At 35.9% G+C, this 12,500-nt stretch overlaps 1 protein-coding gene and 1 long non-coding RNA gene across 2 annotated transcripts in view; one reads left to right on the top strand and one right to left on the bottom strand.

Moving 5' to 3' along the window:
- Nucleotides 1–3,583, bottom strand: part of SETD1B (SET domain containing 1B, histone lysine methyltransferase) — a 110,217-nt gene extending 106,634 nt beyond the window's left edge. The window contains exons 1-4 of the mRNA XM_053699763.1: nt 3,441–3,583; nt 3,008–3,162; nt 2,628–2,726; nt 2,002–2,272 (exon numbers count right to left, since the gene is read on the bottom strand). Coding sequence (XP_053555738.1) covers nt 2,002–2,272; nt 2,628–2,726; nt 3,008–3,148 — 511 coding nt within the window. The 5' untranslated portion in view covers nt 3,149–3,162; nt 3,441–3,583. The remainder of the gene's footprint in view (nt 1–2,001; nt 2,273–2,627; nt 2,727–3,007; nt 3,163–3,440) is intronic.
- Nucleotides 3,584–4,038: 455 nt separating this feature from the next.
- LOC128647777 (uncharacterized) lies at nt 4,039–5,055 on the top strand. The gene is made up of 2 exons (XR_008400412.1): nt 4,039–4,086; nt 4,482–5,055. It is a non-coding gene; the product is annotated as an uncharacterized LOC128647777 (long non-coding RNA).
- Nucleotides 5,056–12,500: the final 7,445 nt, after the last annotated feature.

Genomic DNA, 12,500 nt, shown 5'->3' with positions numbered 1-12,500 from the left:
CAGGGCTCTCTTCCTCCTATACTAGATTTGTTTAGTTTGTTTTGTATTTTATCACAAATTCTTGTCATTGTATACCCTTATCTTTGTACCCTGCGCTACAGAATGTTGTGGTGCTATACAAATAAATGATAATAATAATATTAAAGGGACACTGAACCCAAATTTTTTCTTTCGTGATTCAGATAGAGCATGAAATTTTAAGCAACTTTCTAATTTACTCCTATTATCAAATGTTCTTTATTCTCTTGATATCTTTATTTGAAATGCAAGAATATAAGTTTAGATGCTGGCCCATTTTTGGTGAACAACCTAGGTTGTCCTTGTTGATTGGTGGATAAATTCATCCACCAATCAAAAACTGTTGTCCAGAGTTCTGAACGAAGAAAAAAAGCTTAGATGCCTTCTTTTTCATAGAAAGGTAGCAAGAGAATCAAGAAACATTGATAATAGGAGTAAATTAGAAAGTTGCTTAAAATTGCATGTTCTATATGAATCACAAAAGAAAAAAATTGGGCTCAGTGTCCCTTTAAGGATAAATGCATAATATACATCATACTTAAGAAATAATGAAAAATATGACACTTTACAAAAGTGTCAGTTTATAACCAACAATCTTAAGAGAATGTTTGATCAAATCAACTGAAAATATATGTGCAATACACTTTCTGTATATCCAGTACTGTATCCCCTTTATAGTATATATTAATAAAGCATTATAGTTAACTCACAACATACTGGAATGATTTCAGACCTTATCTTAAGTGACATCATTAGATTTTCTTTTGGGAATTACTGTATGTCAGTATTTGATTGCAGTGTTCTGTAAATTGATACAGTTTAATTCAAAGTAATTTAAAGCCCAGCACTTAAAGGGGTGCACAGGGAAAGAATTGTCCTTTTTAAACCATATTATTTTTGTACTGTTGCTCGCATGTAACTAATGCAAAGGGGTTAAAGTCCACTCTACGGCACAGATGCACTACTGGAAACTAGCAGAACACATCTGGAGAGTCAATTACAGAGGCAAATGAGCATAGGCAGCAATCACCAGCTAGCTCCCAGCAGTACATTCTTGTTTCTTAGAGAACCTAAGTATGTCTTTAAACAAAAGCAGAGAAAGATAATTAAATATAACAATAGAAATAAATCGAGAAAAAAAAAGTCTCAAAAAATGTGAATGTTTCATGTTGACTTGCATGTCCCTTTAATGCAGTTATCACTTGTCTAAAGAATACCAAAATGTTTTGTTCCCATTTTATTCAAATAAATGCTACAATTACTTAGTAACTTTAAATCTCCTTGAAAGTTAACATAGGAGAGCTGAAAACAAACATTTAAACAAATGTAACAAGTTTGCTTTTAATAAACACATTGTTTGCTTTATACAAAGAACACTCATGAACACGGGGTGTGTACACTATATTAATAAAATGCTGATTTACCAAGAAAAATAACAGTTGGTGTAACTCTCCACCTAGGAACTCTGTCCCTTTAAGAAATTGAAACATAATAACTATCACTTATATCCCCCTACAGCATGAAGATTTCAGCAAGCTGACAGTTGCATCAAATATCAATTATTATTTGCATTTCACACCATGTTACCTTTGCAAGCTGCCCATGCAAATAAATCTCTTTAAAAGATAATAACCTGCAAGCAGTATAATTTTCTATCTAAAAAAAACATTAACACTGCAAGGAGTTTGATTGAAACAAATCAGACAAATTAGATGAAAGTGCGATTGAAAGTTGAGCAGGAAACTGGCAAGTGTAGTAAAGTTTTAGTGATATGCACAGCCCAGATCTGCAGTCTCCTAGCAACAGAAAACACACTTTCCACACGTGACTCGCAGGGGACACGAGAGGATCTTCCCTTACAACTGTCAGTGGGTTCTCTTTTCAAACTGCAGCGGGGTTGTGAAACCAGCAGAGGTCAAATCCAGACCGAACCCCAAAAACTTCTATGCTCCCCTTCACGCATCAGTCACACTGCCCACTCACCTTTAGTATCCAGTTCCACGTGGATAATGTTGCCCATCACGGAAGTGTTGTGCAAATGTTTTACTGCATCCCTGGCACCTTTAACAGAGGCAAAAATGACTTTGGCAATGCCCAGATGCTTCTTGTTTTTAGGGTTGTAAAGAATCTCCACTTCCTCTACTTCTCCGTATTTTTTACACATATCTCCCAGGAAGTTTTCACGAATGTTGTCGTTTAGTTTTGCAAACGTCACCTGTTTGGGGGGTACCGGTCCCACATAAAATTCATCGATCTGATAACAAGACGAGAATCAGATGTTGGGGTGCAGTAGTTATTATTGGGGGTGTTGGCAATAAAACTGCATGCACATATAGCTATCGTGACTTTTCAAAATACATAAGAGGTTAAAAGCAACTATTTTTTAGAAAACAAAAAATATACTGAATGGTCTGATGTTTTAATTAAACAAGATACCAGGGTAGAACTGCTGCTGTCAGCATGGAAGCACAAATGTGAGTGATCACGTTACTCACTATATACATCATTGTTTAATAACAAGCACATCTGCACGTAGTGAGTTATGGCCAGATGTTGCAGCGCTGTCAATGAAGCAAGGATCTAGATTCTTTGTTAGATTGAATACATACCTTGAGTTTGGGAACCGGTAAATCCAACTCTTTCGTTTTGGTCCATATCCTTCCAATTCTGGGGTCTCTGACTGAATCCACTGGAGGAACTCCAGAGTTCTGTAAATAAACACAAAACCAACAAATTACTTATGTATTATCCCCCCTCGCAGGTCAGGTTGAGTCGGTGACAATGAGGATAGGAAGTGATACACTTGTCAGGCTGCACACACATTAGTGGGCAGAGGGGTGTCAGATCCATTCAGGAAGCAGAGTTGGTTGCATCCTTACTGCACCTGGGCACACAGTAGCATTTCATTGGGACATAAGTTTAAATGGCACTCTGAAGTCCTGTAAATACAATAAAAGTGCAGACATATCTTATCTTGAAAACCACATACAGGCATATTGAAGTGCAATCCATCGTAACGGTAGAGTTTGTGCTGTCCTTTTTTCAATGCAGGGTCAATAATCAACTTGTAACTCCTCCAGTGGGGACTTTTCTTGTCGCCTGAAGTGCTGGCTTGGTTGCCAGCCTCCATCCCGCTGATCCAGCCTGCAAGCCACAAATAAGAGATAGATAAATACAGGATGTAATGTGAGGCAGTCGTGTGCACTACAAGCCCGTGTAACACAGCAGCACCACCAGGGTGCTTGCTCCTTCCTTTCCACCACAGATGGAAGAAGCAAGCAAATAAAAGAAGTCTGCCTGATGCCTTAGTCTTCTGGGGTCTTGCCTCTCTCCCCAGGCTTGGCCTCCTTGAAAAGACATGCCTGCCCGCCTTCCCGCACCCCCAATCCCTGCTGCCCTAAAACCAGCTCCCGTGTACTTGCCCCGCAGGAAAGGCCAAGCCGCTTCGCAGGCTTCCTCCCCCGGTTACATGACGTGCTGTGGAAAGGACCCTGCCTGCTCCTTTTTGGCGAGCCAACACATATTGTGTGTGAGAGCAGCTTCTGCTCGCTCTTTGGCGGCCCACAATGCACCGCGTCCCCTCTCCCCTCCGCCTCCCTCCTCTCTGTCCCTAGCCAGCCAAACCCGGGAACCTAGTCAGCGCTTCCGCCTAGCAGTTTCGACAAGAAGGCGCATTAAAAACACCAGTTGTTTTTTTTTTTTTTAATATTTATTTAAACATGATTTACTATAACAACACACAATTATGTTCAAAGTGTATCTATGTTTCATGTTTCCTTATTGGGCTGTATTAATGTTGGTGTTCATATGTTACAGTATTTGTATGTTGCATCATATTTTCAACTCTATAGCTTTTAATATTATTATTTTGTATATATATTCGAATAACAACGCGAACTTCCGTGTTTCTAGTTAGTGCTCGTTTTGCAAAGCGAGGAATCCCCTTTGGTTTCTGTTTTAGTGTTTGAAAGAAGCTGTATGTGGAATCTGCGGCTGTCTTATTCACGGATTCTCGCCAGACAAGATGGATGGGGTGGGGGTAGCATTCAGTGGAAGGTGTCATTAGGGGTACTTGAGGGTTATATGCAGTTTTTGTGGGTGGAATATTACAGGCATATACAACATTTATTTCCAGCCTTATTTGTGATTTTTTTTCTTTCTTCTTCGTGTTCTACTTTGCAACTAAACACTCGTCTTCCATTTTGTTTGATATTGCAAAGGACTGAAACGTTTACTGACCGCGACGTTTTATCCCCACGTCTGTTTTATATATGTTATTGTTTACATTAATAAAATGCATAATGTGTTATTATTATTGGGATACCTATGATGTTTAATTTGTTTTAATATGTATACAAACATATAATCATGTGACATTATAAATGTTTATTTTGACTGACTTTCTATTTAATGTTACTTGGTATTCAATTAATTTCATTGATAACAATAATAATATTCCTTAGATCAGCTTTTCATGTTGGGGGATGATGAGAGGGTGTCCCCTGCTTGGGTCTGTGCCATGTTGACGTCACTGGCTGGCGGAGAGGCTCTCCAGATCCTCCAACCAATCAGCGCGCGGCTTGCATCCGCCTCTGAATTATTATTGTGAACTGTTAAACATCCTTCATCAGACAGCCAAGGAGAGGCCAACAGAGCAGGCAGCCATTATCCTACCATGGAATGAAATGGCCAACTTTAAATGTACATACTGGGTGTTTTTCTTTTGTTCCCAAGAAGGGACTCTTTTTAATTGAATCCACCATTAACAGGATACCAGTGTGTGTCTCTTTTATATTTGCCATTTTAATGGATTTTTGGAAGAAGGAGGATTAAAAATACATAATTAACAAAAATGCTTGGATTTTCTCCTTATCATTTGGAGTCCATCTTTGTCAAATGTAGATCAAGGCACACCCTATGTCAGAACTAAGTAAATACATTTCTCTTTTTTTGGTGGTCCAAGATCTACCATGTATAAGTTTCTCTGATATTTATGAACAAATAAATTTGAGATATTGTGTTTTTGCTCATACCCTGGCCATATGTGAACGTTTATTCTTTTGAGTCAGTTGTCAAAACCTTTTTCAGTGCAAGTTAACCAGGTAATTTCTAGTTTGGCTCTTTATTTTTTATTTATTTTTTTACACATTGTAAGTACCAAACCATTTGTCCTTTTATATAGGTAGTTATTATTTATTGTGCTTTAATTGAGGTATGAAACATTGTTTTTAAATATTCTCTGCAAAACAAATCACAATGTAACAGGACGAATCTGTTTTTTGTTTTTAAGTTTTAGTTTATTTTACCAGCATATTTAATGCCACTTCATTATTCAAATGTAGCTTTTCAGTTTTTGTTGTTGTTAGACATCAAATAGTGAAATGCACGTCAGCAAGATCATATTTTTTTAAGGAAATTATAGATGCCATCTTAAGACAAGCTCACTTCGGCCTTCTCTGGTTTTGTTATCAGGTAAGTAAATCATTTTGCCCTTCAGTAAAAGTGAGGGAAACAAGGCCTTATGGCATACGTACTCTCAAATGCCCTTTATAATACTAATTGGTTTGTATGCTCTTATATATTTCAACAAATGAATATACTAATTTGTGTATTTGTCAACTAGAGAGTCTTATGGGTTTCAGTAGAGTTGTCATGTAGTATAATAGCCTTATAAAGGTCACAGAGAACCATGTACATTTTTACCACACATTTAATATTGGTGCATCTGTTAGATATGTAGCTCATTTCTCATGACGCTTGTATCATGTCAGGAAAACTAAACCGTATAAGAAACAATGTTTCTCTGTTCTAATAGCAGTCTGATGCAATATAAATAGATCTGAGTAAGGAATTCGGCCACACCCATCAAAACCTGTTCTTGGTTAGTTGTGAAATAGATATTGTGTTTATTTCAGCGCTTGTCCTGTTTTGTAACTTGTCAAAGTGGAGCTTTGTGTGATCCAGTTTGTGCTGCTTTGTGAACTAAACGGTTAGCAAGAGCCCTCAGACCTTGTGCAGCAACAGCCGCCATCATGCCCCTGCAGTGCTGTATTTCAGGCTGTGTTATGAAGGTTGTCTATTAATTATTTTATGCCATCGTGTGCGATTGATGGTTACACAGTGTATTGGAGTCTTTATATCACGGAGTGTGCGGAATTTGTCTTTGGACTCCATTTCACTGGCAGTCATAACTCTATTTGTAACATGGAGGCTTAGCCAGAGTAGAAGCTGCTGGAACAGTGTGACTGGGGGAGGGAGGTTTATAGCTTCTTAACCCATTGACAGCCACCTGTTAACCTTTTCAACGGATTTTATCACCTATTTGCAATGTAACTACACTCTGCTTTTTATTTATATATATATATATATATATATATATATATATATATATATATATATATTGATTGCACAGTAGCCTCTTTGGAAATAAAAACACTGGTGTTTTATAGATAGCCAAACATCTGAACTAATTGCCCCTCCTTTTTTTTCTGTGAATATTAAAAGCAGTTTTCTAGATTTTCCTCTTTTGCAGGTCTTGTGCAATACACACACGAACCGAGTTGGGGGTTGGTGGTATAGTTGGGTAATATAAGATAGACTTTTGTTGCTTTCAATCTCTCTCTCTGTCTCGAGATATATATATATATATATATATATATATATATATATATATATATATATATATATATATCACAATCCTGATGGTTGAATTCTTTATTAAGAGAATATTTAGTTGTTAACAAAGAGAGTGTTGGCTATAATCTGTTGGTGCACATTATGTGTATGGTTGGTTTGTGTCATTATCTGCGTGTTTGTCATTTCTCATTGGATGATCATTTATTTATTTCACCACGGGTATAATAACTATCAAATAGTCCTGCGGTTACTCACTTTATATTCAGAACACGTCACCTGATGCAAACAGTTGTTCTGGTTTTACCGGTTAGTGGCCTGTGATATTCTCTCTTGGCCACAGATGTCATACACCTGGCATGTCACCCAATATAACCCTATTGTCCCTCTTTGGGTAGCTTGGTAATGCTTCTCTATTATTACTATTGTTAGGCTTCTTCTAAGTATACTGTAGTGTTTAATCCCTATAATAATTGTGAGTCTGGAAAATGACTGGTTTCGCAAACGGAAATATATTCATTTTATCTAGACTGCTCAAATATTGTTATGAGGGACATAGAATCCCAAAGTTGTGTTTTAATGATCCAGATACAGCATACCATTTTAAACAATTTTCCAATGTACTTCTATTATTTGTTATGATTTATTCTATCGTTATCCTTTATTGAAGAAGCAGAAATGCAGTAATGATAACCAAATGACAAGAGTTATATATCTTCAGCCAGCAAATTAAATAATAGAAGTAAATTGAAAAGTTGTTTACAATTGTATGCTGTATCTGAATAATGAAAGTTTGTACATTTTATGGCCTTTAATGACAAACAATTGGAAAAGTAACTTGTTTCAAATCTCTGTCTCTAGCTAGTAAATTGCTACAGGAGCACTTGGAGGGGTAAAGTGTACATTGTAACTAGTCTTATTTACTGGCATTTGAAAGGGTAGAACAGCTGGCTGCAGTCCCATATTAGCTCAGGCAGCTGACAAAAGCATTGCCTCTGTTACAAAGTCCACCCAATCTCTTGGCATATCCCTGTAAAATACAATCATTTAGCTTATTCTTTCTGATTTCACCTCCGTTTGTATCTTTTCTACAATAGCATATGTTCTGTATTTTTTATATATTAAAAATATGGTTTCTTTAAATAAGTCATTTTAAAATTGATAAAGAAAATAGTCTCATGTGACCCGTCTGCTTAATAAATGTTTTATCTTAGTCAGTATTTTTGCATGATAGCTTCTTTCATGATTCAGATAGAACATACAATTTTAAACAACTTTGCCAATTTTCTTCTGTTATCACTTGTTCTTTGTTTTCCTGTTTTCCTTTTTTGAAAAGCAGAAAGATCAGGAGTGTGCACGTGTCTGAAGCTCTATATGGGCTCTGGTTGTGCAACAATGTTATACATTAGCAAGAGCACTAGATGACAGCACGATTTCCTTTCACGTAGTGCTTGAGACGTGCACGCAACCTATCTAGATATCTATTCAACAAAGACTAACATGAGAACGATGAATATTTTATAATATAAGTAATTTGGGGGGGAAATTGGGTTTCATGTCCCTTTTTGGTTTCCTTCTGTAAGTAGTTACCCTTGCCATTTATTTTATGGAAGTTTTTTCCCCCCCTGCTTCTTAAAGGGACACAAACCCCATCATTTTTATTTCATGATTCAGAAAGAGCATACAAATGTGAGCAACTTTCCAATTTACTCTTATTATCAAATTTGCTCTATTATTTTAGTATCCTTTCATGAAGAAGCAGCAGTGACTACTGGGTGAGCCAATGAAAAGAGGTATATATGTGCAGCCGCAAATCAGTCCTTCTCTTCTAGTAGTGCATTGCTGCTCTTGAGCCTACCTAGATATGCTTTTTAACAAAGGATACCAAGAGAACATAACAAATAAGATAACAGAATTTCATTAGAAAGTGTTTTAATTGCATGCTTGATCTGAAACCGTAAAGTTTAATTTGGACTTTACTGTCCCTTTAAGGTGACAGTCTACCCGAAAATGTTTTTCTAAAAAGATAGATGATCCCTTTTGTTACCCATTCCTCAGTTTTGCATAACTAACACAGTTATATTAATATACTTTTTACCTCGTTGATTACCTTGCATCTAAGCCTCTGCAGACTGCCCCTTATCTCAGTGATATTCACAAAGGTAAATTTTAGCCAAATAGTGCTGCTTCACAAATAACTCCAACCAAGTGATCACAATGTTATATATATGGCACACATGAACTAGCACTCTCTGGCTGTGAAAAGCTGATAAAATGCACGGAGAGGCTTAGAAACAGTCAGAAATTTAGAGGCTTAAAGGGACACTCAATCAAAATTAAACTTTCATTATTCAGATAGAGCATGCCATTTTTAAGCAGCTTTCTAATTTACTTCTATTCATTTTTACTTGGTTATTTTTGTATCTTTTTAAAAAAAAAACAGGGAAGTATGCTTAGGAGATGCACTATATGGCAGCATGTTTGCAAGAATGTTATTTTGCAAGAGCACTAGATGGCAGCACTATTTCCTGCCATGAAGTGCATCTGGTGCCTACCTAGGTATCTGTGCGTCAACATAGAATACCATTGGAACAAAGCAACTGTGAGACTAGAAGTAAATTAGAAACATATTTAAATGGTATGCTCTGTCTGAAGAGAATGTTTGGGTTTCGTACCCCTTCAAACTTCATCTTTTTAGTCATTTAATATAGATGTTTATTTTATAATTAGTAGGATATCCTTCAACTCCTGCAGCATTGCTTTATAACCCACATAAATAGATGAATATTAAACTTGACAGCAAACAATATTGGAATACATTAAAGCAACCTAAAACCCAAAATGTTTCTTTAGGGATTCAGATAGAACATACTATTTTAAACAACTTTCCAATTTACTTCTATTATCAAATTTTCTTAGTTTTCTTATTTGTTGAAAAGCAGGGATGGGATGTAAGCTAAGGAGTGTGCACGTGTCTTCAGCAATATATGTCAGCAGTTTTGCAACAATGTTAAATATTAGCTAGTGCTGCCATCTAGTGCTCTATTTCCTGTCATGTAGTGCTTCAGGCTTGTGCACGCTACCTACCTAGGTATCTTCAACAAATAATAACATGAGAACAAAGTAATTTTGGTAATATAAGTTAACTTGGAACTTTTTTAAAAAAAAGTTTTATTCTTTATCTGAATAATCAAAAATAAAAGTTGGGTTTCATGTCCCTTTAATTGCCAGGATTGCTACACATTAATAGTTCATATAGGCTGTTTTTGTTGTGTGTTTTATTAACCCCTAAAGAACAGTATCCAAGATATGTTGATCATTTCATGGATCAATATTCCAAGCTTAAAGGATTACTTTCTGTTATAATTTTTAAGCTAAATAACTAACATATTAAAGTTAATAAACATGAATTAAAACCTACTGACCTATATTTTCTCCAAAACGAAGTTTCATAACGTTCTAAAAGTTATATCTTTTATTCGCCGATGATGTCACGTTATCCTGCCCACTATTTTCAGCACTGCATGTTCAAAATACTTAAACCAATAACTTTGTGTTTAAAGCGCCATTTTGAAACCTAGGTATTGTAAACGGATTGGTACAGAGCAAAGGATACCCACGGAGTGGGTTTGGAAAACAATTAAATTTGCAGACAAGATTTCTGATATACGGTAGAGATATGTTGATAAAAAGCGTATTTGGGGTAGTTAGTAACAGGCATAGAAAATATTTACTTACAGTGGCCCTTTAAACTACATGAGTCTTTGCTTACACAAAACCTCATTTGAGCCCGGTGAATATCATATATATATATAATTTTTTTCTTACAAGTTTGGAGCTCTCTCTCATTTATTACTTTAAGCTACTGTATAATATTAGAAAACTGCTGTTTTTACACAGTGAATGTGGTAAACCTGTTCATGTTCAAGTATCCAACTTACTGAGAGTTTTAAAGCTTGAAATGTCTTGCTTTTAAGTAACATCAAATATTATCACTGCTATTGCATTATGTAGAATATTTGACCTATAAAGCAAGATAAGTAATTGTCATCTCTAGAATAACCACATGATATATAGAATCTCTCTGCAACCCATGAACTAAAGGAGACACTTGCTCCTTATGTGAAATGTCAGCTGTGTGTTGGTATATTTTTTTAGAGGGTTGTGCAGTCTTTTGTTTAATCTATTATATTTCTTTGATGAGGAGTAAATCATTCATAAAGTTTTCATCAACCATATGGAACTTGGGTCACTAGACCCAGCAACTCATTGGAAAGTGGAGATTGTTCTATTTTAGGCATTAGTTAAGGGCATGGACCCCACCTGCATTTATTTGTCTAATCCTGCTATATATCAGGTGAGATAATTGCTATTTGCCATTGTCTTAATGATAAACAGAGGGTTAAATGCCCCTGATCTGAAAAAGATTTTCTTCTTCCAGTGACAGTTCACAAGGTGCTCAGAGCTGAGTTAAAGGGACAGTACACTGTAAAATGGTTTTTATATGAATGTATTTTCAATGACTTGTTATACCAGCGGCAGAGTATAAAATTTATGAGAAATTGCATTTTTCGGTTTGTGTATATGAAGTAGCAGGTTTTGTGCTTTTAAACCCAGCCTATTACAATGGGTTGAGCTTCAGGTAATATCAGATCTCATTATGTTATCATTTTTATGTAAACAGACTTCCTTCTTTATCTTATATTTGTCTGTAAAACTAAAGCTCAATACATAGAGAGAACAATGGAAAATTATCATTTTATTACTTAACTATCATGCCCCCCACTGAGAGTGTAATCTCTTCTGCTGGCTGTGTTTACTTAGGCTATTCAACAGAATATACTCCAGTATAGAAATTTTCACAATAGGTTGGGCTACCACAGGCTAAATCAGCTATTTCAAATGCAAAATAGGGGTAAAGGAGCTTCTTGTAAACAATTTAAAACACGCCAGCAGGTAAAATGAATAATTGGGAACAATTTAAAGGGGAGAGAATTTTTGGGTGAACTGTCCCTTTAAAGGGTAATTGCTCTCTAAATGTTTCTCCCCTTTAATGTGTTCCCCGTGGTCAATTGTACTTGCTGGAGTTTATTATTTAAATAATAAAAAGGAGCTGTTTTTAAACAGCTGCTTCTGCCTGTTGTGTCCCCATCTATACTGAGTAACAAACATTTTCTCGGTGCAAAACTATTTCTATTTAACCCTTTAAGGACACAGCATTCAGTTTGCTCAATTGTTTTGACGGAAAAATTCCGTCATATGTCCTTAAGAGGTTAAGCATGTGACAATAACAATAAATCAAGAGATTTTGTATCTCATTTACCCCTATCCATAATCAGTATTTCAATACTTAACAAAGATAACACATCATTTAGCAGGCCTGCTTTACTTGCAGGCTCAGCCCATTGTTATGAACATGCCATAGAAAAGGACAGGTAACAATTTTAATTAGCAAAACAAGCTATTTCAAATACAATCTGGAATACTTAAAGGGACAACAAACATCTCAAGATTGTAATATGAAATGCTTAATGTGACTTGATACCCAAACATTTTCTTTCATGATTCATATAGTGCATGCAGTTTTAAACTACTTTCAATGTACTTCTATTCTCAAATTTTCTTTATTCTCTTAGTATGTTTTGTTGAAAAGCAGGGATGTAAGCTAAGGAGTGTGCACTTGTCTGGAGCATAATATGGTAACAGTTTTGCAAGAATGTTATCCATTTGCAAGAGCACCATATGGCAGCGCTATTTCCTGCCATGTAGTGTTCTAGACATCTACTTAGGTACCTCTTCAACAAAGGATACTATGGGGAAAAAAACTTTTTTAAAATGGTATGCGCTGT

This window comes from Bombina bombina, chromosome 2 (assembly GCF_027579735.1).
Source record: "Bombina bombina isolate aBomBom1 chromosome 2, aBomBom1.pri, whole genome shotgun sequence".
NCBI lineage: Eukaryota > Metazoa > Chordata > Amphibia > Anura > Bombinatoridae > Bombina > Bombina bombina.
The sequence above is the reverse complement of the archived record's forward strand: the minus strand, read 5'-3'. Positions and strand labels throughout refer to the sequence as shown.